General features: G+C 44.8%; 5 protein-coding genes across 5 annotated transcripts; 3 read left to right on the top strand and 2 right to left on the bottom strand.

The window, feature by feature from the left end:
* Positions 1 to 4,509: 4,509 nt before the first annotated feature.
* Positions 4,510 to 5,191, top strand: LOC123075910 (uncharacterized). Its single transcript, XM_044498408.1, has 2 exons — positions 4,510 to 4,649; positions 4,819 to 5,191. The coding sequence occupies exons 1-2, from the start codon at positions 4,633 to 4,635 to the stop codon at positions 5,147 to 5,149; spliced, it is 348 nt and encodes a 115-aa protein (XP_044354343.1). The 5' UTR covers positions 4,510 to 4,632; the 3' UTR covers positions 5,150 to 5,191.
* Positions 5,192 to 9,287: 4,096 nt separating this feature from the next.
* LOC123075908 (uncharacterized) lies at positions 9,288 to 10,041 on the top strand. The gene is made up of 2 exons (XM_044498407.1): positions 9,288 to 9,440; positions 9,584 to 10,041. The coding sequence occupies exons 1-2, from the start codon at positions 9,424 to 9,426 to the stop codon at positions 9,954 to 9,956; spliced, it is 390 nt and encodes a 129-aa protein (XP_044354342.1). The 5' UTR covers positions 9,288 to 9,423; the 3' UTR covers positions 9,957 to 10,041.
* A 1,373-nt stretch (positions 10,042 to 11,414) lies between these two features.
* LOC123080957 (uncharacterized) lies at positions 11,415 to 12,192 on the top strand. Its single transcript, XM_044503908.1, has 2 exons — positions 11,415 to 11,591; positions 11,701 to 12,192. Exons 1-2 carry the CDS (start codon positions 11,575 to 11,577, stop codon positions 12,095 to 12,097), a joined length of 414 nt encoding a protein of 137 aa, XP_044359843.1. The 5' UTR covers positions 11,415 to 11,574; the 3' UTR covers positions 12,098 to 12,192.
* Positions 12,193 to 12,312: 120 nt separating this feature from the next.
* LOC123080958 (uncharacterized) lies at positions 12,313 to 15,395 on the bottom strand. The gene is made up of 2 exons (XM_044503909.1): positions 15,051 to 15,395; positions 12,313 to 12,675 (listed from the first exon to the last, which is right to left on the bottom strand). Exons 1-2 carry the CDS (start codon positions 15,285 to 15,287, stop codon positions 12,559 to 12,561), a joined length of 354 nt encoding a protein of 117 aa, XP_044359844.1. The 5' UTR covers positions 15,288 to 15,395; the 3' UTR covers positions 12,313 to 12,558.
* Positions 15,396 to 18,076: 2,681 nt separating this feature from the next.
* Positions 18,077 to 22,173, bottom strand: LOC123080956 (UDP-D-apiose/UDP-D-xylose synthase). The gene is made up of 9 exons (XM_044503907.1): positions 21,744 to 22,173; positions 21,426 to 21,518; positions 21,218 to 21,325; positions 19,496 to 19,610; positions 19,274 to 19,407; positions 19,077 to 19,178; positions 18,884 to 18,976; positions 18,665 to 18,800; positions 18,077 to 18,550 (listed from the first exon to the last, which is right to left on the bottom strand). Exons 1-9 carry the CDS (start codon positions 22,014 to 22,016, stop codon positions 18,429 to 18,431), a joined length of 1,176 nt encoding a protein of 391 aa, XP_044359842.1. The 5' UTR covers positions 22,017 to 22,173; the 3' UTR covers positions 18,077 to 18,428.
* Positions 22,174 to 24,227: the final 2,054 nt, after the last annotated feature.

Here is a 24,227-nt window from a genome sequence, read left to right as displayed (position 1 = left end):
CACCGTAATACTTATGCTCTTGAGAGAAGCCACTAGTGAAACCTATGGCCTCCGGGTCTATTCTCCATCATATTAATCTTCCAACACTTAGCTATTTTTATTGCCGTTTATTTTTACTTTGCATCTTTATTTCTTTTTATCATAAAAACACCAAAAATATTATCTTATCATATCTATCAGATCTCACTCTCGTAAGTGACCGTGAAGGGATTGACAACCCTTTTATCGCATTGGTTGCGCCATTCTTATTTGTTTGTGTAGGTGCGTGGGACTCGAGCGTGGCCTCCTGCTGGATTGATACCTTGGTTCTCAAAATCTGAGGGAAATACTTACGCTACTTTACTGCATCACCCTTTCCTCTTCAAGGGAAAACCAACACAGTGCTCAAGAGGTAGCAGTCTTCACAGAATTCGCACATAATGAAATCTTTTTCGTCGTCAGACGACATTTCCTATGTTCATATGCATGGGTGAAACATTAAACACTTACTAGTTCTATTAATTCAACTAAATAAACTATTTCTATTAATTCAACTAATTCAACTAAGCATTTACTAAAAATAAACTAGTTCTATTAATTTTCTTACAAAAATAAAGTAGCTAGTTCTATATAGTAATATTTTAATTAGATCATCAAATCTCAGATACCTAAATTTTCTTACTAAAAATAAACTAGTTCTATTAATTCAACTAATTCAACTAAGCATTTACTAAAATATATAAAGTAGCTTGTTCTATATAGTAATATTTTAATTAGATCATCAAATCTCATATACCTAAATTTTCTTACTAAAAATAAACCAGTTCTATTAATTTTCTTACTAATTCAACTAAACACTTACTAATTCAAATAAGCACTTATTAATTTTCTTACTAATACAACTAAGCACTTACTAATTCATCTAACATTAGTATATCTAATTCATCTTTAAGTAAAAGTATAAAAAACTAACTCATCTAATTAACACTAATTAATATCTAGCTAATTCATCTAACAATTGACATTAATATTTAACTTTTCTATCTAATTCATCTAACATTCGACATTAATCTAACATTCTTATCTAGGTAATTCATCTAATTCGATCATCTAATTAACAATTTGACATGCATTAATCTAAAAAACAGAAAACAGAAAATAAGTAAAAAAATGTGTGCGTGTGCGCGCGCGTGTACGTGTTTGTTTGTGTGTGTGTGTGTGTGTGTGTGTGTGTGTGTGTGTGTGTGTGTGCGCGCGTGTGTGTGTATGTGTGTGTACGAGCGGGGGGGCGTACGGGCGGCGGGGGCGAGACGGCGACGTGCGGGGCAGCGGCGTACGGGGCGGCGGCGTATGGGGCGGCAGCGCAAGACGGCGACGACGGGGACGGCGACGACGGGCGGCGGGGGCGATGGCGAGCGGCGGGGGCGATGGCGAGCGGCGGGGGCGATGGCGAGCGGCGGGGGCGATGGCGAGCGGCAGGGGCGGCGAGGGCGAGACAACGATGGGCGACGGCGCGGGACGGGAGCGGCGGCAATGTCGCGAAGAGGTTGGAGATGGGGAGATGAAACTGAATTTTTCGTAAGTGCTATATATATATATAGGAAGGGCCTCTAGTACCGGTTGGAGCCACCAACCGATACTAAAGGCCAATTTTGGCCAGGCCAAGCGGCAGGAAGCGGCCACCTTTAGTACCGGTTGGTGGCTTCAACCGGTACTAAAGTCCACCCTTAAATACCGGTTAGAGCCACGAACCGGTACTAAAGGGCGCGCTGTGATGTCAAAAAGTAAATGACTGAAAAATAGCAAATGATATCAGAAAGTGTTGAAAATTGATGACGTCGCTTTGAATGGTGCATACGGAATGCAAAAAAAGTTTGGAGTTCAAATAAGTTTAGAAAAATGAAGTGCCCGTGTAACAGATGAGTTCTCGTCCGAAACGCTGATACTCCGAAAGAGATTGTCCAGTTTGTACACGAAGTGCATCCAGTTTTTGCCGTAACCCTCTCTACTTTTTTGCACATGCTATGTGCCAAGTTTCAACATTTTCAGAGTTCATTTTGTAGTGATTTTTAATTTCACGGTCATTTAGCTCTCTAAACAAATCGGTAAATGACTGAAAAATAGCAAATGATGTCAGAAAGTGTTGAAAAATGATGACGTCGCTTTGAATGGTGCATACGGAATGCAAAAAAAGTCTGGAGTTCAAATAAGTTTAGAAAAATGAAGTGCCCGTGTAACAGATGAGTTCTCGTCCGAAACCCTGATACTCCGAAAGAGATTGTCCATTTTGTACACAAAGTGCATCCAATTTTTGCCGTAACCCTCTCTACTTTTTTGCACATGCTATGTGGGTGAAACGATGATACCATGCCTTTGTCTGTAACAGATGCGTTTTCGTTCGAAACCCTAATACTTCGAAACAGATTATGTAAACATGTAAAAATATACATAAAAAATACATTGATCTAAATGCTATGTGTAAACATGTAAAAATATACCCCTCTGTAAAGAAACTATAAGAGCATTTAGATCATGATCTTATATTTTTTACAGAGAAATACATCAAAAATACTTTGATCATCAATGATCTTTTTGTGTACAATCTGAATTGTCAATATGAGTCCTCAACGATTTGTAAACCGTGAAGACTCATATTGCGGCCACATATTCTACACATAGAGTTCAATGAATACCAAGTGCTTGTGATAGTTTGAGAAGTAACATATTTAAGGTGGTAAAAACCTTGTTAGAAGAGCGAGCTGGGACTAAAAACAGCCTGGCACAACCTCTTCAGTACCGGTTCGTAGCACGAACCGGCACTAAAGGTGGACGGTGGGGCCACAGCCTCTTTAGTACCGGTTCGTGGGATGAACCGGTACTATAGGTTCGCCACGAACCGGTACTATAGATCTCCGCCCGCCTAGCCGTTTGAACCGGCACTAATGGTCACATTAGTGTCGGTTCTGTTACAAACCAGGACTAATGTGCTTCACATTTAACCCTTTTTCTACTAGTGGTGGTCAAGCGGATGCGACGACACATTGTGTTAGAGTTTTGGTGGTGCTAATTTAGTACCACCAAGACTGGAGTTTCAGGGTGAAAACCCTTGGTGAGACCTTCGTCGGTCATACTTGGCAGTGGCGGTGTGTCGACATCATTACCTTGTTGACGCATTGCATGAAATTTTGCTCAGTTCTGCTCTCTGGGTGAAAACTTAGGATTTAGTTTTTGACTAGTTCTGGCAACGGTGACACTTGTGTTTCCTTACCTTCGTGAAGACATTGCTTTGGAGAACCTTCTCATAGCCTGTGTGTTGTCACGGTAATAGTTCATGTTGTTGTTGGTTACTGCGTGCCTTAGATCATGGTTTTTCTTTCTTTCTTTTGTTCTTGTTTTTTTTTGACTGTGTGCATCCTCGATGCCTCAAGTTGATCGCCGCATTATGTTGTTGTGAAGGCCGGGTGTACTTGATATTAGTCTATTACCCTTTGTCGAAAAATCATCTTTATTACAGATGTAATTGTGTTTTTTATGGGATAGATGTAATTATGTTAGCTAGCTCTAGGGAGTTTCATTCAGCCATATACATGATACGATTGCATCTAGAACACCTAATAATGACATAATCAGATAAGGGTTTAGGGATCATTACGGAATACTCAAGTTGACATGACCGCCTGATCATTCCAGGCAAGGTGGACGACCGATGTGGTCAAAGAAGACGATCTCCTCGACATCCTGATTCCTTCAGGGTGCCATTGGCACTGTTCATAGACGGCAGTGGCACCTAGCCACCCCCCCCCCCCCACCCCGCCCCTGGCGCCCCACCCCGCACGATTGGATGAGATGATGGAATTTTGGGGAGCTAGAGGTTGTGCGTGAACTAGTCAGATCGCACGATGCCGAAGCTCCCCTTCCCTTATGTAGCGCTGGCGACAGGGGACCCTAACCTGAGTTGGTTCATGGGCCCCTTCGCTTAGCGTTATCTTTTTTTCTGTTGGGCTATTTAGATCTTACTGGCCTGTTAGCCATTACATCAAACCAACAAGGATAGCAACACGAATTGTGAAAAAAAAAACAGGGATAACAACACGAATGGGGTTATGATCAAACTCCTATCTATAGAGTACATACGTACGCAACAGACTCCATATATCCCCTCTTCCTCCTATCTTATAACAACTTAATTTCTGTACGTACGTATCAGGACACCTCATCAGTACGGAATCATTGTTCTAATCAGGCCTGGTTATAATTTTCTATGCTGATTCTGTTGGAGTTGTGTCGAATATTGTGTACAAGGTATGTTACAGTTGGACTATGAGTTGTATTTTGCTTAGATAGGATATGGAGTCGTGTCTTAGTAGGACACTTGTATCATAGGCCTCTCATATATAGCGGGGGTAGACACACGATGTAACCTATGCCAACATAATAGCACAGGAACGTAGGGAAAGCCGGCGGCATGTGCTGGCGTCCAGGGCGACCGGGTGCGGTATTGTAGCGGTGTCATGGGGAGGAGCACCCATAGCCAGGCCCCGGGGATGTAGCCATATCGGTGAACCTCATTAACAAATCTCGGTGTCGTGTTCGTGTGATTGCTTGGTCCTCGGATAATCGACGGTATGCCTCGGAATTATTCTAACAGATTCGATGAGGAAGATTTTCAGGTAGAGATCCATCCATCGCTGGATCGATCCAAACGATTAATCATCCTCTGCCTTTTTCTTTCCGTACACACGCGCATGCACAAATTGAGCGATCAATCGAGCCGCCATCCTGCATGCATAAAAAGTTTCGGCGCCATTGACCCAATCCAACCCTTCTTCTTCTTTGCAGAAGCAGCTTCTACCGGTCCAAGCAACCCGAGCCGCTGCCGGAGGAGGAATCGGCAGCGGGGGAGTACGTGGATCTCGAGGATGGCCAAGGCAAGCATGTCAAGACGCCTGGATGCGGCGGTGGCGGCTCCAGTGACTCGCTCGCCCTCGGTCGGGGCATCTGCTACATACTGCTGGGCTGCGCCTTGCTGGGCTGCTCCTACCTCATGCCCAAACCGGCGCAGGACAGCCACTTCGCAGCCATGATCGGCGTCTTGTACCTCGCCATTGAAGCTGCCGCTCTGGCACTCTACACTTGCACCTCGAGGTGGCGGTCGTCGGATTCTGATTGAGTTTGTTCCTTCTTTACTTGCTACATGGAATCATGGTCTCCATTGGATCGATTATATTTGTCATCTTTATTATAGATGTAGTGGTGTTAGCTAGCTCTAGGGAGTTTTACGAGCGCACCGGCACCGCTCGGTTCCACGTATATAAATTGATTAATTAGTACCACACCGCTCGCTTCCAAAGGGATCTAGCGGCTTAATAATCCAGGTAATGACCTCGTCATCGCCGAGGACAACATTGACTGGACCAGCTAAGCTAGCTAGCTGAGCTATAGCTCTGTCGAGGCATTACCAGACGAAGCATTGACTGGACCAGCTAGGCTAGCTAGCTGAGCTATAGCTCTGCTGAGGTAAAAGCATTCACTGGACTGGCCACCCAGTTGAAGTAAGTCTTTTTGTCTCCCTTCCTTCATTTTTACTCCATCGTACAACAGATTATGTTCAATTTCTTTTTAAATATTTTTCCTCCCATGGACTATCAACACTAGTGGACATATCCTATAAGAAATTGCGTCAAAAATGTGCTTCTGCTCGTTTCTATCCACTCTCTTTTCAATGAAATATAAAAGCATTTAGATCAGTAAAATAGTGATCTAAATGCTTTTACATTAGTTTACGGAGGGAGTATGTAAGGCTGCTTGTAATGGGTAGTATCATAAGTTAGAATCATGCATATGATACTAGTGTATGATATTACCTCTCTAATGCATAGTATCATATATTAGTATCATAGATGACTTTATTTATTGTCATGCATGACACATAGTCCCTTCTTTCCGGTTTATAGGGATTATTTCAAAAAAAATCCAATTTAAAGGGTTCATCTCCATCTCAATTTTATTTTCCGATGCGCATTAAATATTTGCATGCAAGAACTAAAAAGAAACACACAAATGCATGTAATGTTCCTATTCATCTAGTGTCCAAGCATGCATGCACTGCAATTAATCCAAATTAATGCATGAGTTTAATTTGGGTAGTTTTGTAATGTACGAGATGCATTTCTCCACTCACAACATGTCTTGGTTGATGAGATTTCATATTTGAACCCTTCAACCGGAAAGGAGGGAGTAATAGCATAGCATTTATTACGATACGGTGTCATGATGTGATACTCAAATCTCTCTTTCTTCATTTAATTTTATGTCACCTCATCAAAATTTCCTTGTTGGCATGCATGATAGTAGTTATGATACTCCCATTACGATCAGCCTAAGATAAGTGCAACCGCTTCTACCAATCTTCTATAGTACTATTGAAACAAGAGTCAAACAAATCATCATGTTTATCCACATATGCTACTCTCTTTTCCTTAAAATATAAGGCACACTTGACTTTGCACGGTCTTTCATACACGTCTTTGACCATTGAATTACATGGAATGAACATGTATCAATAGTATCATCGTATTTGTCTTACAAAATAAAAAAACATATGTATTTATAATAATTTTATAGGCATATCAGACTTATTAGTTGTGAATGCAGACAATTGTGCATGGTTGAAGTAACGAAATATGCTCTGTGATGGAATTCAAAGTCGGAGTTATCTCTCCACTCTCGCTGGTGGTCGACTATTTGGCATAGGTCAATGTAAGATTCTTGCAATTGTTGCGGCAAGGACCCTCTTGGTGGTTTTTTTACGGTGAGGCCGGAGTCGCTCTCCCTCGTGGAGGAGGGATGACAACCATGCATGCAATTATAACTCGTGTGGGAAAAGTATGCTTCTATCAATTTTCAAACATATCTGAGCTAATTTTTGGCAAGAGTGTTGCATGAGATCTCTAGCACTAGGTCTGTGCCGAAGAAAGTGGGAAACCACATTGAAAGGTGGCTATCCGAGATGACCGTGAAATGACCTTGAAAAGGCGCTACCGATTAACGACCAACGTCACTGATGGATGCTCTAGCTTGGATGGGCTATCTGTGACCGCCTTGGAGAGGCTATTATGTCCTAGCGGTGTTTTCAATCGTGTACTCCTAAAGTTCTAGCCCTTTCTAGAAAGGTAGTCTTGGCCAATGATTTGGCTACTTAATTGATGAAGAAAATTTGGTTTTGCTAATTCTCGGCTAGCTAGCTGAAGCTGAGAAATAGTTATACCCCAATCACGCAGCTGACCGCCGGATCCCGAGAAAGTGATTTGTGTCGTTAAAGGCTCAATAGTGTGTGTGGGGTTGTGGGATGGTGCGGCCCATTTCTTTTTTCCGTTGGCCTTATCATTTTTTGTTGTTTGATACTGCCTCAGCTATTTATCTCATCAAGAAGTAATAGAACCATCGTTTGTGAAAATTTCTGGTCAACCGAGCCTTAGAGGCTACACTCTATAGCGACCCATCTCTCTTCACATGCATACTGTTTTCTTTGCTCTCTCTCTCTCTCTCTCTCTCTCTCTCTCTCTCTCTCTCTCTCTCTCTCTCTCTCTCTTCCCTTGCATGCATCAGCCTACCTTTCTCCTTTCTTGCTTTCTCTCAGCTTTTACACCCCAAGAGGCCGGCTCTTCTGTAGGCTACATAAGCTCATGCGAGGCTGTAGCTTTTAGTCTGAACTAAGCTCCGAGCCTATGTGGACCTGCGGGGCACTAGGTTGAGGCTACCCATTGGCCATGCCCTCAGTCATCCCTGTTTCTCATATGTGTGTGTGTGATTTTTCTTCAAGAAATATTGTCATGTCATGTGTTTTTTTCTGTTGCAAGGCTGCTCAATTGTCCTGTGTGGATGCTGATTTTCTGTTCGCTTTACTGCAGATTAATTGCGAGATTGTTGCAGATTGGTCGATAGTTAGTCGAGAGGCAGTTGCAAGGTTGTTCCAAGGTTGAATGGGTTGACCAGATTTACAGGCGCCTCGTAGTCGACAGAAACATCGTGTCTCACCGACAGACACCTTCTCTTGACATCGCAAGGGTAATAATAAAGATTCTCTAGCAGCAACACCACCAGGAAGGGCCGATGTTGAAGCACCGCCTTCATCGCATCTAAACAACAAAGTTCATATCCTGGGTTTTCACACCAAAGATAAAATTTAAGAATATCCAAGCAATGCCTTCAACAAGTAACGATGAAAAACTCCTTAATGTCAGGTATAACAAACTAGGGTTAGGCCTAGGGTTTTCATCTCGGAGCTCGAGACCATGTACTCAAGAAGCACCACCAAATTGAAGTTATCATGTTCTATTGCCACCACTTTCAGTGATCCTGGTAGTACATGTGTTGCATGATCTTCACATGAGATGGGACGCAAGTGAAGACAATGCCCGCACAAGCAGATGGCCTAGCCACAACATGTGTGAGTCGCCACCAAAGGCTCGGAACGGCGAAGGTTGTCGTCGCACATGCAACGAATATTGATGATAGAGGAAGGTCACACCGCAAAAATCTCTGTTTTGGACACTCTAGCAGAGTGGCAGTACCACACAGTCCACATGCTCTGATGCCCTCGTTTGTAACAGTAGAATTGGTTAGCAAAACATAATCGTCGTTGACGTCGGATCTGAACGTCCAAGACCCTATGGCCCATTGTGACAACCGCATAGCAGTGTGGAACCACGGCGCCATCCGCGTGCCTGAGCACGGGACCGCCATATTGGGATATAGAAGGTCGCCGTTGTCGTCCATATAACTACATACGGGATGGCGGCAACCAATGCCTCGTCACCATGGGCTGCTGACCCTGCGGGAAACACCACCGCCAAAGTTGCACAATGGTACCCTCTGCCTTAAGTCATCATCCATAGGTCATAGCTCGCCTCGCTCGCTGAAGACTATCAGAGATCTTTCTGCCATCACCTTTATCGACCAGTGTCGGGACTTAACCCCCTAGAGGGAATAGTGTGCATTTTTCGTTGGGGATTCCCTAGAATAAAACATCGCGTCTTCCTTCGATTCCTTATGCGGGATATTCAATCAATTAGAATTCAGGTTACCACCTCTAGCAGCACCGAGGGAAAGAAAACGGGCCGTGGGAAGGGAGGCGGGGGCGGTTGTAGGGAGGCATATACATGAGTACCTGGCTATGTACGTGATGGGACATATCTTTTCGGAAGAAAAAAAACTTGATGGACAGATGCATGCATGCATATAGGGCGCCAGAACTCTAAACTGAAACGGATAACAACACAGGTCGGATAATGACCAAACTCCTCTCTACGTATAGGTTGCGGAACGCAACAGGCTCCGGTCCCTATTTCTCTCGTGTTACTTAACACGTACTACTACGTACGTACGCAACAACTTGATTAATTTGCATCTAGCCGTATCGCAAGATCTCAGCGACCCGTTTCGATGACGAAGATTTTCAGGTACAGATCGATTGATCGATCGAAACAATCTTCCGCCCTTTCCTTCCCCCGAAACAAACCAGATCAATCGAGTCATCCATGCATGAAGCTTCAAGCTTCAAAGGTTCGCCATCGATCCAATCCAAGTTTTTTCTTCTTTGCAGGTGCAGCTACTATCGGTCGAAGCAACCCGACGAGCCGCCCGAGGAGGACGAAGAATCGGCGGCGGGGGAATACGAGTACGTGGATCTCGAGGACGGCCAAGGCAAGCAAGGAGGCGGCGACGAGAGGCCGGAATCCGGCCGTCTCGTGGACCCTGACGTCGTCTTCACCATTCACATCGCCGCCTTGTGCGTAATGTTGGGCTCCTTCATCCTGAGCTACTCCTACCTCGGCACCGGCGTGGTGGCCGCGTGGCCGGACGACGTCCTCCAGATCATCCCGGGCGCCTTGTTGCTCGCCCTCGGGGCCGCCGCTTTCGCCGGTCTCGCCTTGCGAGTCTGCACTTTCTCCACGTGGTTTACGGTTTTTTGTTGAGATATATTCATCATTTAGCTACTTTATTATTGTCTCCACTGCATCCAGTATGAATTTATCTGTTATTATTATCTTTGTAGCTAATTGTGCTAGCTACAGGCCGTTTCATATAATTTTGTCTGAAGTCAAAGGACATTGGATTTCACCAAACTTATATAAAAGTGTATCAACATTGGCAATACCAAATCAATATCATTATGGAATGTAGTTTCATATTATATATATTTGGTATTGTAGATGTTTCTATTTCTTAGGGGGGCTGTCTAGGCACATCTAGACGTGCCCTAGTTACTGCACATCTAATTGACTCAATCAAATATAAAAGTGAAAGCAAAAAAAGGAAATATTTGCATGAATTATCTCCACGTAAAATCAGTGAAACATAACTTATATGTTAAAATAGTGTGGAGGTGTTTGTTTTGATAAATATTATGCGTCATACGATTACAGCGTCAATTGATACCCTTATTTAGTGTTTGGTTAGCTCAGCTCCTTAACGCATACAACGTAAACAGTTTACAGGCCAAGTCAAATTTGATTCGGCAGTAAATGAGTCACGTTTCCGGACGACCAGCGACTTCCATCTTCTCTTAGGCTATGTTTGGTTGCCTGGGTGAGAAATTCCAGGGCAGAAACAGCACGGGAGTAATTTTCTTGACAACTTGAAATCCACGGGCTATTCTTCCACCACCATTTGGCACTTCGGGACGAGGTTTTCTGGCCTCCATGAAGAAAAGAGAGAAAAGCAGGAGAGAAAAAAAATGAGGCTCTCCTCTTGAAGCTGGGTGCCGCATCACCGAGCAAGCGAGACCCATCTTCAACCTCGGATTAACCATGCAAATCAGCATAGCCAGCCGCCGGCTGCAAGGAAGGCCGACAAAGCAGCCGGCGATGTAGTAGATTCCTTTACAGGCATGAACCAAACAAAACAGAGATTTATATATCCATTACATCCCCGTTCCGGGCGTGATCTAATTCCCTTACCATTTACGTTGCCGCTCTCTAATCCAAACACCTTCCTAGCTGGGCTTTAGCAAAACCATACTCCCTCTGTAAACTAATATAAAAGCGTTTAGATCACTACTTTAGTATTCTAAATGTTCTTATATTAGTTTACGGAGGGAGTACTTTTTAATAAAAATTTGGTTAAACTTTGCATAGTTTTGACTTGACGCAAATCTTATACGCGGAAAACTGGTTTCCTTCTCAAATAGTTGTCGCATGTACAATGTTGACCGAGCCGAGCACGCACGTACGTTACATTCGATCACATATACTTCCTCCGTTCCTAAATATAAGTCTTTGTAGAGATTCCACTATAAATCACATACGGATGTATATAGATGCATTTTAAGTGTAGATTCATTCAATTTGCTCCGTATGTAGTCCACCTAGTGGAATCACTAGAAAGACTTATATTTAGGAACGGAGGGTGGATGGGATCGAGCTACGAGTACGAAATACCGGTGCCGTTACAGATCGGATTTACTGCAGATTAGTTTTGTTTTTTGCGAGGAATTACTGCAGATTAGTTGCGAGGTTGTTACAGATTTGTCCCGTGCATAATTAAAACTCCTCGATCCCCTCTTTCCTCCCATCTCCCCAGCTCACAAACCCGATGACGAAGATCTTGAGGTAGGGACGATCATCGACCAACCGACTCATCATGCATGCATCGCATGCAGTCGGAGCTTCTTCTGCGACCGATCCATAGCTTGACTAATAATTTCCTTTGCCGGTGCAGCTTCTCCCGGTCGAAGCGGGCCGATCGGCCGGAGGAGGAGGAGGAGTCGGCGCCGATGGTGGCTGCAGGGGAATACAGGGACCTCGAGGGCGGCGGTAACAAGGACGAAGGGCCGCCGGCGGGCGCCGGCGATGGTGGCGCGGGCCGTGGCGACGTCGGGCTGTTCCTCGCCGGCCTCGCGGCATACTTCGTGTCCTTCATCGGCATCTACTACATACTGCTCGGCAAATTCTACCTCCCGCCCGAGGCGGGGGAGGACGGCGGCGGGCCGGTCGTCAAAGCCGGCGCCGCCCTCCTGGCCGTCGCCGGGGCCACTGCGGGCGGCGTGATCTCCGCCTGCTGCTGCTGCCGTCGCGCCTCGCCGCCAGCGGATGACGAGCCATCGCTAGTTAGTTGATCAGAGTTACCATTCGTGTTCCTCAAGCCTGACGAATATGGATCATGGAGCTGCTGCAAAATCTCATTTATTCATCTATTTTAATTTCTATGTCATCTAGTAAACGAGTAATTTGCAATATTGGATCAATGCATTTGCCGCCAGATGAAATAGTGTGTCGAGTTATGTATGATTCATGCTGGAAAAACATTGCCAGGTTTCGACTCATCGGCACATATTCAGTAGCAGCACAAGTCTCATAAACAACTTGTTGCGAATCCACACGTTATCCGGTTACACAGCGACAATGATGGGAGGAAAAACCTCTGATCGCGATGATGCAACGCCGTCAACTCGTCGTTGCCGCCACCGCTACCTTTGAGAGGAAGTTCAGCGAAGTTCATCTACTTTGCTACAACTAAGAGTGATGATTCAGACCGTAAGCAGAGCCCGGTCGGTCCTTGCGGTGGCAGGAGATGGACCTAGGATGAAGCAGCCGGCGGCGGCAACTGGCCATCCTCAGAGTCGTCTCGGTCCTTGCTCTCCTTCCACTTGGCCCAGCCCCATCGCGCCACCAGGAACGCTCCCAGCGCGTACACCTGCAAGAGTAACGAGGCGAATGAATGAATGATGGCTTGGTCTGAAATCTGAAAAACAGAGGATATGCTTGTGCTGGTTTCTCTGAAGAGCAAATGACCACAAGATGGCCATATAGTGCAGCAATATATTCGCTGCTAGATCACAGGAAACTAGAGGCATAGGGGTTGTCTGGGGGAATGTCCTGATTTAACTGAACTTACGACAGTAAGCACCAACTGATAAAAAAACAGGAATATGCTCTGCATCAACTAGATGAACCAAATCAGAGCTCTTTACTAAACTTAAAATCATCGCTGTATCTGTAAGTTGACGAAGACATAACAAATGATGTCTCACAGAACCTTCAGAGATACATGATCGCTTCAAACCCCAGTGGCCTCAAAGCAGGTCAGTTGTTACTAAATCCAGCGTGAAGTAAACATAGAATTGCTACATCCACATTATACATGCCATGCTTGATATGGAAGCAGAGATGGTTAGAAAGCGACACACTAGAAAGTAGTTTACGTGTCTACCCCATATCGAACGCCTAAACAGAAGCCTACAGTGTAGTTCTGAACAACAAAACCACATGACTGACCACATGGTCGACCACAAAAAAAGTACACAGGATGCGCTGTGCTGTTTAGTTATTGTGTAGCGCCATTTTCATCTAAGAAGCACAAAACAGAGGATGTGCTGTGCTGGTTTCTCTGAAGACCAATGGGCAGAAATACGCAGTACTATCTAACAGGGATGAATAACCTGACCACATGGTTGCATACACATATAGTATGTGCTTGAGGCATATATGTGGGTTTTCTGAAGGAATGTCCTGATTTATTCTGAACTTAAGACAGTAAACACCAGCTGACAGAAAACAGTAAGATGCTCTGCATCAACTAGATGAACCAAACCAAGGCTTCTTCCTGAACTTATAACCATCATCACTATCTCTGTAAGTGGACGAAGACATAACAAATGATGTCTCACAGAACCTCCAGAGATACGTAATCGCTTCAAACCCCACTACCCCAGTGACCTCAAAGTGGTTAGTGATCACTAAATTGAGCGTCAAGTAAACATAGAATTGCTGCATCCACATTATACTTGCCATGCTCTGGATGGGTGTGCTGATTTCTCTGAATTTACGACAGTAACCACCAACTGACAGAAAACAGTAATATGATCTACATCATCTAGATGATGAACCAAATCAAAGCTTCTGACTAAACTTAAAATCATCACTGTCTCTGTAAGCGAATGAATACATAACAAATGATGTCTCATAGCACCTTCAGAGATACTCCCTCCGTCCCATAATATAAGAGCGTTTTTGGCACTAGTGTAGTGTCAAAAACGTTCTTATATTATTGGACGGAGGGAGTACGTGATTCCTTCAAATCCCAGTTGACCCCGGGCTCAAAGTGGTTAGTGGTTAATAAATTCAGCAACAAGTACATGCAAAATTGCACTACGTCCACATATACTTGCCATGCTCGCTTTTGGAAGCAGTGATGGTAGACTGTCCAGTTTTCAACTTAAAAAGCAACACGCCAGAAAGTAGTGTAGGTTTGTACCACATATCGAGCACCTAAACAGAAGCCTACAGTGAAGTTCTGAACAACCGTAAGATCGTGATGCATGTAGCGCAGGTTTCTCCCGATTCTGCAATCTACACTAGAGCGCTCACAAGGTTTCTGGAAACAAGATCTCACTAATAGCAAAGACCGAGGCTTGATAGCTGATCTAGCGCATATCCATAGTGCAGTAATTTAATCACCAGGAAATCACACGAAAATGAAGGTAGGGGTTCTCTGAAGGAATGTGTCGGTTTCTTAACACTAGAGACCCAACTGGCAGTGCATTCAACTAGATGAAGCAAGTCAAAGCTTCTTATTGGAGTTTCAAATCATCATCGTCGCCGTAACACATAACAGAAAATTTCCCCCTGGTGACCTTAAAAGCGGTTACTGGCTGGCTACTGAATCCAGCACCAGCTATACATAAAACTGCACGGCATCCACATTCTACTTTCCATGCTCAACTCTGGAAGCAGGGATGGTAAATACTAAATACTCCTGTTCTGAAGATCAAAAGCAACAATCGAGCCCGTAATTAAGGTATGTGCTCAGATGGTTAGATTTTCAGCTCTAAACAAACAACTGATAATCGGCATGTCCCCCCCGATTCCGCAATCTATTATAGAGCACCCATAGACTTTCTGCCAATAAGATGACACTAGCAGTGGGCACTGATACTGCCTACCGAACGCCAATCCAGGCAAGAATCTGCCCCCTATGCAGTTCAGTTCAGTTTGGATAAACTCCCCACCTAGAGAGTAATTAATAAACCCAGCAGCTAAACATCGCGAGTTTGGACGGGGTATTCATACCTGCCAGAGGTTGCGGGGGGCGGCCATGTCCTCCTCCACGCCCTCGCCGGCGGCGGCCGGCGGCGGCGGCAGGTCCTCCCCCTCGAGCTTAATCGGCGGCGGCTGCCTGGCCGTGTGCTGCGCGGCGGCGGGGAAGAACCGCACGGTGGACGGCGGGGCCCCGCCCACGCCCCCGCCGTCGGCCTCCTCCGGCTTCTTCGCCTGCTCCGGCGCGCCCGCGCTCCCGGCGTTGCCCATCTCCCGCCGGCGTTCCCCAAAGCCGCAGACTTTCTTCCTTCCTCCCTCGCGGCGATAAGATTCGTGACGCGTGCAGCTCGGGTCAGGCTTGGGCCGGATTTAATTAAGGCCTTGTTTAATTACGGTAATATTCATAATACTGCTACTTACTATGTGTTATGTGTGTCTCAAAAAAAAAACTGATGTGTTATGTCCAAACAAGAGAAAATAGTGCAACTTACATTTAATTTCAAAATAAGTCTACTCATAGAATGTTATGCAAAAGGATAAGTATGTTCATAGGTGCAAGAATTTTGTCCTCTTGGAATGTTGCAGAGAGCTTTCAAATAAAGAAACAGTGAGGTGCGGTTTCTTGGGACATGGTTCTAGGCGCACCGGCTGAAGCATTTTAAATTTAAAAAAATATCCAAAAAAATTCAGACAATTTTGAAACTTTTTTGTGGCGAGCATGGCCTAGTGTTCCATTCGCATATGAAGTTTGCGCGAAGAAATGACTTTAGTGTTCTTTTGGGCGAAAATAACAAAATTGTAACTTTGGAAAACTTGAATAGTGACCTTTAGCTTTTGTACAAAACCTTTTTTTTCACAGACGGCTATGGAACTTATTTCTTTGTGAAACTTTACACGTGAGTAAAGACATGTTTTCTTAAAACAAGGGTTTCAAAAACTTTTTATATTTTAAAAATCAATGTGGGTGCGCCAGAGCCCCAGATGCAAGTTTCACTGGGTATTTTCAATAAATAATACAGTTTTTTTATGCCGGTACATCAATTGATTTTCTTAAAAAGTGTCATGAGTGTATACTTCGACTACCATTTTGCTTTAGAATACAAATTTGGATGGTTTTCTTATTTTGGAAAAACACTTTGCACCGGCATTTCTTCCATGGTGTAACCTAGAGAAGATTACGTTATTGCATTGAATTTTTTATGAGAATGAACTCTTGGAGATGTTCTGGACCTTTTAGTGCCATATAAATATTTAGTGAAGTTCAAGAAAAAAGGATTGCTCGGACATAGAGAAATATTGTTCGCTACAAACATTTAGCTATTTTCGTGGACAAAACATATAAGGAATCAACATATTATTTAGAGTGTATAGATATTGGTTTAAGGTGAGTATATTGTGTGTGTCATGAAGGTTTTGTTATTCTCTTTTGCCTGGTGATGAATAATAAAGACCACCCCCTTGATTTTTTTTCAGGTCATGTACCTCACTTTTTTTTAAAGGATTCGAGGGTTTACATCTTCTGCATGAAACAAATTTTGGTATGTAAAGATGTTGTTTCCTCAATAATAATATTCTGGTATATACTATAGACAATAGTTTTCATGTTATGGTTGCATATTGAACATTTCAAAATAATATAGTCATTTGTAGTTTTGATAGTGAAACATGTCATTGGTAGGTTATCTTTGGTGCGGCGAAGCATGCGAACGCTTCTAGTACTTTATCAATATACGGATGGGCATGATGGCTTTCTGGGGAGCATGTAGGACACATATGTTCCTTTCTCCACTTTTGTTTCTGTCTTTTCTTTTTCTTTTTCTTCATAGATTGATTTGGAACCACAAAGTAGATCTTGCCGTCATTACTTTATTTTGGAAGACTAACAAAATTAGGCTTTTCGGAAGACTAACCAAATTAGCATACTTTAGTTTTAGACAGACTATACAACTTTATTGATCAATTAAACATAGTAATTGCCTAAATTGGAACAAACACGGACAACCCACAAAACTAAATGGGAAATGCTTGGGAACAAAGCCTGATAATTGGGCACACATCGGTCATCTCTGCAACCGTCATATTAAACTTTGATTAAACGGCGCGTAGCGTATCCCTCCCGCACGTGGAGAGAGCAACGATTTGTAACCTGGACCAAGTTGCAAACATGAAACCCCCATCACAACATGGTCACCATTGCGGTCGCAACATGGGTCATGTTGCAAAGGGGTCGTTTTGCGGTGTCCAGTCGGTGATTGCAACATGGCCACTGTTGCAGTGGCAACATGGGTCTTGTTTGTTGCAGGGCGAAGCGCAACAAGACTCGCGTTGTAGAGATCGGACGGCCATTCAAGGCTCCATCCGACGACTGCGGAGGCAGTGGATCTTGTCAGATTATTATTACCTAGCCGAGCATAGCGCTGCCCAAACTAAGTTTAAAGTTACACCAAAGTTCTTTAGGGGGTGTTTGGATCGCTACCCGCGTTCGCCAAGCCAAAATATTGGCATTGACTGAGGCGTCGGCGCCTGTTGGATCAGGTCCGATATTTTGGCACGCCCAGCCCGTCCATGCTTCCTCCACCTCATTTCACGCCAAATTGTTGGCGAAACCTGGGTGGACGAATTGGTCATCAATTTTTTGGTCAGCCCTCGATTTGGCGGGGCGAACACGGGCAGCAACCAAACAGCCCCTTATAGTCTCTAGCTTCATTGTTTTTGCATCATCACGATCCAGATGGTTTAAGTCACACGAGGCTGTGGACAAAATGATTAGCAAAACAAGACAGATTACGTCTCTTTCTCGTTTCAACTTTTTATTACTCACTCGGATCCATATTATTTGAGCGACAAGTAATATGAATCAAAGGGTGTATTATTATTAGTCGGTCGTGCCGTCAGTAGCAGTCTTGCTCTGTAGTCTGTACTGGCAGCCTGAAGAACCAGGTTCACAACAATCAGGCTAAACTGGCAGTGTACTCACCATGTCGCCAGCCACATTATTCGTAACATTATTGTTCATATTACCACACTCTGACTGAATGAAGCATGATAACCAAAGGGGCTAAAGCTTGAAGACTCGACATTAACTCTGCTAAAAACTACAGTAATAAGGCTCCCAGACTGTAATCTCACATCATCATCAACTATGCCGAACAAGAATATATCTCTCACTAACAGCAAAAGAATAGCACGGGAGGTGCAACCAACCAAACATAACAAACACTGCCACCACAGGTATAATAGATACTCAGTTCCCTTTGCCCAATATAGGGTTACACAATGACGAATCTAGGTAGGTAAGAAGATGGGTGGGTGTGATCTAGAGGCGCGACAAAAACGACGACGACGGTTTCACTACGATATAAGTATCTGGCTTCCAAAAGATCAAGAGCAGCATGGCCGCGCCGTCATCGTCTAGCTTGAAGGCGTCGCCGTGGCCAGACACATCTGCGTCTTCACAGCCTCCTTGTAGGTCTTGTGCTGGTAGGTCAGCGTCGTCTCCAGCAGGTCCTTGAGAGGGGTCTTGGGGTTCCACCCTGCAGTTTGTTCATTTACCCAGCGTTAGGAGATCAGACATTAGGTACACTAGTAAATCAGGAGGATAATGAAAGGTGGAACAAACACGCTGTTGCGGGGAGTGATATACATACCTAGCTGCTTGTTGATCAGGGTCATGTCAGGGATCCTCTTGTCGCTGTCGTCGTACCCTTCGCCGTAGAATTCTTTCGCGCTCACGTCGACCACAGGCTCCTCCAGCGGGGGCTCTCCTGAGACCTTAGCGTAGACCTGCAGATGAAAGCAAATCAAAGATTCAGAAGAGACAGAGTAACAGAACATAATACAGTTGCCATTGCTGGTTCATGGCATACCTCTGTCATCATTTCGGCCAACTCCCTAACAGTGACTTCATTGTCGGGGTTCCCAACGTTGAAGATATGACCATTGGCTCGAGCAGGGTTTTCCTTTGGAAAAGAAAAACAAATGTTTAAATTCCACTGATGCAGTCAATAATGCCGAGTAACATCAGAAACAATAGATGGAACATAAACAGAGCAGACATACAATCATCAGAAGAACAGCTTCAATGGCATCCTTGATGTAAACAAAAGTTCTCTGGGACTCGCCGCCATCGACAAGCTTCAGGGGCTCTCTACGGAGGAGATTCTGCACATCCATTGCCAAGGTATATCTTGTAAGAAAGAAGACTTTACACGGTGCAATGAAGGTATTCGTCCTCAGCAAGGGATGAGTTTACATACGTTGCTGAAGCAAGCCAAAACCCGAGGAACACCCTCGCTAGGACCATCAACGCCAGGAATGAAGTCCATCCTTGGCCCAATCCAATTGAAAGGTCTCACAATCGTGAATTCAAGGCCATTTTCTGCGCCTTCAGCTGGGGGAAACTCAAATGTACATGGTCAGAAAAAGTTTAAGGGTGCTACTAATGGCACAATCAACAAGTTATAAGTTCTTCCACTCACCAAAAACAAGCCTCTCGATAAGCTGCTTTGCACACGCGTAGGACCATCTCTGTTTCACGATTGGACCAAAGATGCAGGGTGACTCATCTTCTGTCAGCACATAAAATTCAGGTTCCTGTTTGAAAGGTAAAAGGTATACGGAGCATCAGCTGAACAGCCAGGTGTGATCATATGAATATGTGACTGTGACATGGGAAATACACATCACTGACGACCAAACAAATTATTGTTACTGCTAGGCTGAGTATAGTATTGTTATGAAGATAAGAATCTAAAGACAAGAATAGCAAAAATCATTGTAACTCTTAAGGGTCTTCTTTAAATGATGAAACTCCAACTGAACAATTGAATAAGAAAAGGGGAGTTCCTTATGGCAGCACGTTTTCTAAATTACTACATTCACTTGCAGAGCAATATGCAGTGACAGGCATAAGCATGATATAGCTTGAGCCAAAAAAAAATCAAGCTAAGAGAGCAGACAATGTGAAATGACAGTATCCTTGCTCACAACTAGTCCCTGGAAGTTGCTATAGTATGGTACTGGACAATCAATACGGAAATATTAACAAACAAGCAACATAAGAAAAACAAACACTAAAATATGCAGTGCATAGCTTGAACAATTAATAATTGTCAACCTAGAAAAGTAATAGACTATGTCAAATGACAGCATCCTCTCATACAACTAGCCCTCTAAGCTGCCTCAAAATAGTACTAGACAGATTAACCAATGAGCAACTTAAGACAGGCCATAGCTAAAATGTAAAATCAATTATGCAGTCAAACTCTATTCTTCCTTTAAAGTCAAGACATGCCATAACCTTCACACCAAACAACCATTACAAGACATTATCCCAGTGTCAACCAACAACCAACAAGGATTCAATTAGAATAATTCCACTCCTAACCAGCACCAAATCTAGGCCAACCGTTTATTTAAGGACTGTACTAAAAGAACAGGACAATTACAGGTGAATATCAAATACAGGACAATTTAAGGACTGTACCATACAAAGGTACTTCCTCCGTTTCTTCAAAGTTTGACCAAGTTTATACAAAATAGTATTGACGTTCATGATACGAAATAAATATCATTAGATCCATCATGAAATATATTTTCATATTATATTTATTTAGCGTTGTACATGTTGACATTTTTTAATATAAATTTGGTCAAAGTTTACTTAGTGACTTCGAACAAATCTAATACGCGGAGTAAAAAGAAAAGGAGGGAGTACTAGACATATCAACCAATGAGCAACTCCTCTTAAGACAGATCATCTCTAAAATGTAAAATTAGCGTATGCAGTCAAACTGTGCTCTTTGTTAAAGCCAAGCCATTCCATAAGCTTCATGCCAAACCACCATAGCAAGACATTATCCCAGTGTCAACCAACAACCAACATGGCTTCAACTACTAGAATAATTCCACTCCCAACCAACACCTAATCCAGGCCAACCTTTTATTTAAGGACTGTACAGAATAATTACAGGTGAACATCAGTCACAATCTAGCAACGTGCACCAAATCCAATCAATTCCACCCCAATCCAATCAAATCAAATCGGTTTGTTTATTCAACCAACCAAAAAAGGCACCGCATTATCCACTGATGTCACTTGGTGAGTGACACACACACACACACACACGGATAGGAGCAAGTGCAGTGCAGACAGATGGTGTGAGCAGTGAGCAAGGGAATGGGGATGTCATGTTCATCACCTTGCGGAGGGGGTGGTCCTTGGGGAGGAAGCTGCCGATGGTCTTGCCGTAGACCTCGCACGTGGAGAAGTGGATCAGGCGCTTGCTGTTCTCCGAGCAGTACTTGACCTGCGCACGGAGCACCGACATTCAGACATTCTTTGCTTGGCAACGCCGAAAGAGCCGAGAATATAATCTTGGATGGGTGGAGCGAGAGGCGAGCACGTACCACCGGGAGCGCGTCGATGAAGTTGCTGTAGATGGTGTCGAGCGGGCGCGTGTTGTAGTCCGCCGGCGTGCAGATCGCCGCCAGGTTTATCGTCTTCGCGGAGCAGATCCAGCCACCGACACGCAACAAGAAAATCGTCAGCGGCTTTTCAGAAAATTCAGGTGACGCGAACTGTTTGTCAAACGAGGAACGCGCAATTTTTGACAACCGAATCAAGAAACTAAATCCCAGGAAAATCATTCCATTTCTTGCGGACCAATCCGCCCGCCATTAGAGGACGAGAGCGAGGAGGGAAGGGAGGGGAGGGGAGGGGCGCACCAGATCGGCCATCTTGATGAGGCCCTCGAGGCGGGAGTCGTTCTTGATGTTGAGGCGGTGGAAGGAGATGCGTCCGGCGAGGTGGGGCGGGGGCGGGTCGACGAGGTGGCGGATCTTGTCGCAGTAGACGTCGACGGCGAGGACCGTGTGCTGGGTCTCGGCCATGAGCTTCTCGCAGAGGTGCGAGCCGATGAAGCCGCCGGCGCCGATCACGCAGATGGTCAGCGGCGCCACGGCGGCGCCGTCCAGATCCGTCCTGCCCCCGCTCGCCATGCTCTCCCTCTCTCCCCCCGGCGGTCGCGCGGCGCGGTCGGTCGGACGATCGGATCCGGGACGGGGAATGCGCGTGGGGATCGGGTCTGGTTGGATTTGGGCTGGGCTGGGGATTATCTATCCGGCGGCGATGTCGGTGGTACGGCGGGGGTGGGGTGGCGGTATTTAACGGAGGGGGAAGAGTGGAGTGGACGAAGGAAGGAATGGGGGTGTGGGGTGGGGTGGGCCCACCGGCCAGATCGAGATCCGCTGCCCTGTGGGCCCGGCCTCCCCCCGTCTCTCTCGATTGGTCTCTCTTTTTCTTTGTTTATCAGATGTTTTTTCAAGTTTTCTTCTTTGGATGCCTTGCTTGCTTGACGATTATGCTTTGTGAGTTGATTTGATTTGGTTGTGATGCTCATGTCCGTCTAAACCAGAGGGCTTGTGCCCTCTAAACTTTGTAATAGCATACGGACCCCAATTTTATGCTAACGTTCTATTGATGTACCCGAGCGAACTATGCGAGCCCATTCTAAAGCAAACCGCTCATTGTCATCACCTCTAATTCGCTCAAAGGGGGTGCGTGGGAGATGCCACGTGTCTTACTTTGAGATTCGTACATGAAAAATTAAGTGTGTCACATTGCATTCGCTCGAAAAATCCCATAGAGTTGAAGTCGGATTGTTAATATTTAAGTCATATCCATTTTGTGTGGCTCAATACAAGACACACGCATTATGCCAATTCTTCCCCTATTTCTCTTTATTGGCGTGCCATCGGTTGTCACGCCACTCCTAATTCCCGACGCCATTCACCATGGAGGCATGACACTCGTTGCTGCTCCGGTGGAGCCGTGGAGAAGAAGGCCCTCTTGGTCCTCTTTGATTTGATCTGGCTGGACTAGATTATAATTCAAGCGGCCATCCATCCAGCACGTGGAGAAAATCACCATGATATCAATCTTAGGGCTAGGCCTGATGCATGGCCAGAGGGGCAACTGCCTAGTCCCCGACCTTGTGGGGGGGGGGGGAGGGCATGATTTGGTATGCATGTATGCAATAGCACAGTAAAAAAATAGATATGAGGAATAACAAAGGTCAAAGGAGGAAATGAGATGAGCTAGCCCAATTGTTGATTGCTAGTGCTAGGAAATAGAACCGTCGCATCCCGCACGGATCGCTTCATCACTCTCGCTGCCTGCAGCCCCCTCTGTTGATTCTCCCCTGTGTTGCGTGTCGCACTGCCGCCGTTCACTGCCTGCCTGAGGCGCCGAGAGGCCGGTGGCCACTCAGTCACTCATGTGCGGCTGTCCAACGAGAACGCGACCACAAGTTCGTCATCAAATACATATCCATCCATCCCCAATTTCAGTGTACTGAGTACATGATTAGGGTTCTCATGTACAAATTTCTAATTTTTAGTTCCAGGTGTTCCTTTTTCTTGATAATTTCTACAAATTTCTAATGCCTGAAAAAACTTCTTTGTGAAGCATTGAAGCATTTGAGCATCCCAAATAGATGATGCAAATTTGGAGATATAAAACTAGGAGATGTAAAATTTACATCATCAAAAAATGCATTTTACATCGCCAAAAAGAGGCAACTCTAACATTTGATGTATATTGGAAATGTAAAAGTGTAACTCCAATAGATGATGCAAAGTGGAGATGTAAAACCGGCCAACGGCCGCGCGGCTGTTGTACAGCCACTTTGCAGCCGCATTTGAACATTCAAATAGCAATAAATTTCAGATTTCTACCAACAAAAGTGCATCATTAATCAAAGTTTGAAATCCTACAACCAAAAGTGTGTTGTCTCAAACAAAGTTCTTGGTCCAACAAATTAAAATGCACATAAACACCAAAAATATCACTCAATTTTCGGCCTATCCGTTGCCCCAACATTGACGAATAGAGTCCCTTGATCGAAAGTGGCCGCTAGTGTTGCGCTCATCGAAGTACTCCTTGATGAGCTGATGTTCGCAGCTTGGTCGTTCCCAACGGATGCATCAAGAGAAAAAACATTTCACGCGATGCAAATGAACGCATCTTCGGCGTTGCTACAATTTGTGGTTCTTCCTTTCATAACGAAACCACGGGGATTGGCGGCCTGCTGCTTCTTCCCCGGCGGCGGAGCCACGATGGCAACCGACCTGGGTGGGGCAAAATCGGGGCGGCGGCGGCATGGAGGCGGAGGCGGGATTGGGGACAGTGGTCGTACCGACGAAGGCCGT

The sequence above is a fragment of the Triticum aestivum genome, chromosome 3D, assembly GCF_018294505.1.
Source record: "Triticum aestivum cultivar Chinese Spring chromosome 3D, IWGSC CS RefSeq v2.1, whole genome shotgun sequence".
In the NCBI taxonomy this organism is placed as follows: Eukaryota; Viridiplantae; Streptophyta; class Magnoliopsida; order Poales; family Poaceae; genus Triticum; species Triticum aestivum.
Note: the sequence above shows the minus strand (reverse complement) of the source record. Positions and strands in the feature narration are given on the sequence as shown.

What these genes read in the sequence shown, in the direction of transcription:
- LOC123080958 (XM_044503909.1), bottom strand. Translation starts at nt 15,287, where the DNA reads ATGGGCAACGCCGGGAGCGCGGGCGCGCCGGAGCAGGCGAAGAAGCCG. An exon ending in CCCCCCGCAACCTCTGGCAG is followed by an intron (nt 12,676 to 15,050) that starts GTATGAATACCC and finishes TTACTCTTGCAG; the next exon opens with GTGTACGCGCTGGGAGCGTT.
- LOC123080956 (XM_044503907.1), bottom strand. Translation starts at nt 22,016, where the DNA reads ATGGCGAGCGGGGGCAGGACGGATCTGGACGGCGCCGCCGTGGCGCCG. An exon ending in TCATCGACGCGCTCCCGGTG is followed by an intron (nt 21,326 to 21,425) that starts GTACGTGCTCGC and finishes CTCCGTGCGCAG; the next exon opens with GTCAAGTACTGCTCGGAGAA. An exon ending in AAGCTGTTCTTCTGATGATT is followed by an intron (nt 18,977 to 19,076) that starts GTATGTCTGCTC and finishes TCTTTTCCAAAG; the next exon opens with GAAAACCCTGCTCGAGCCAA.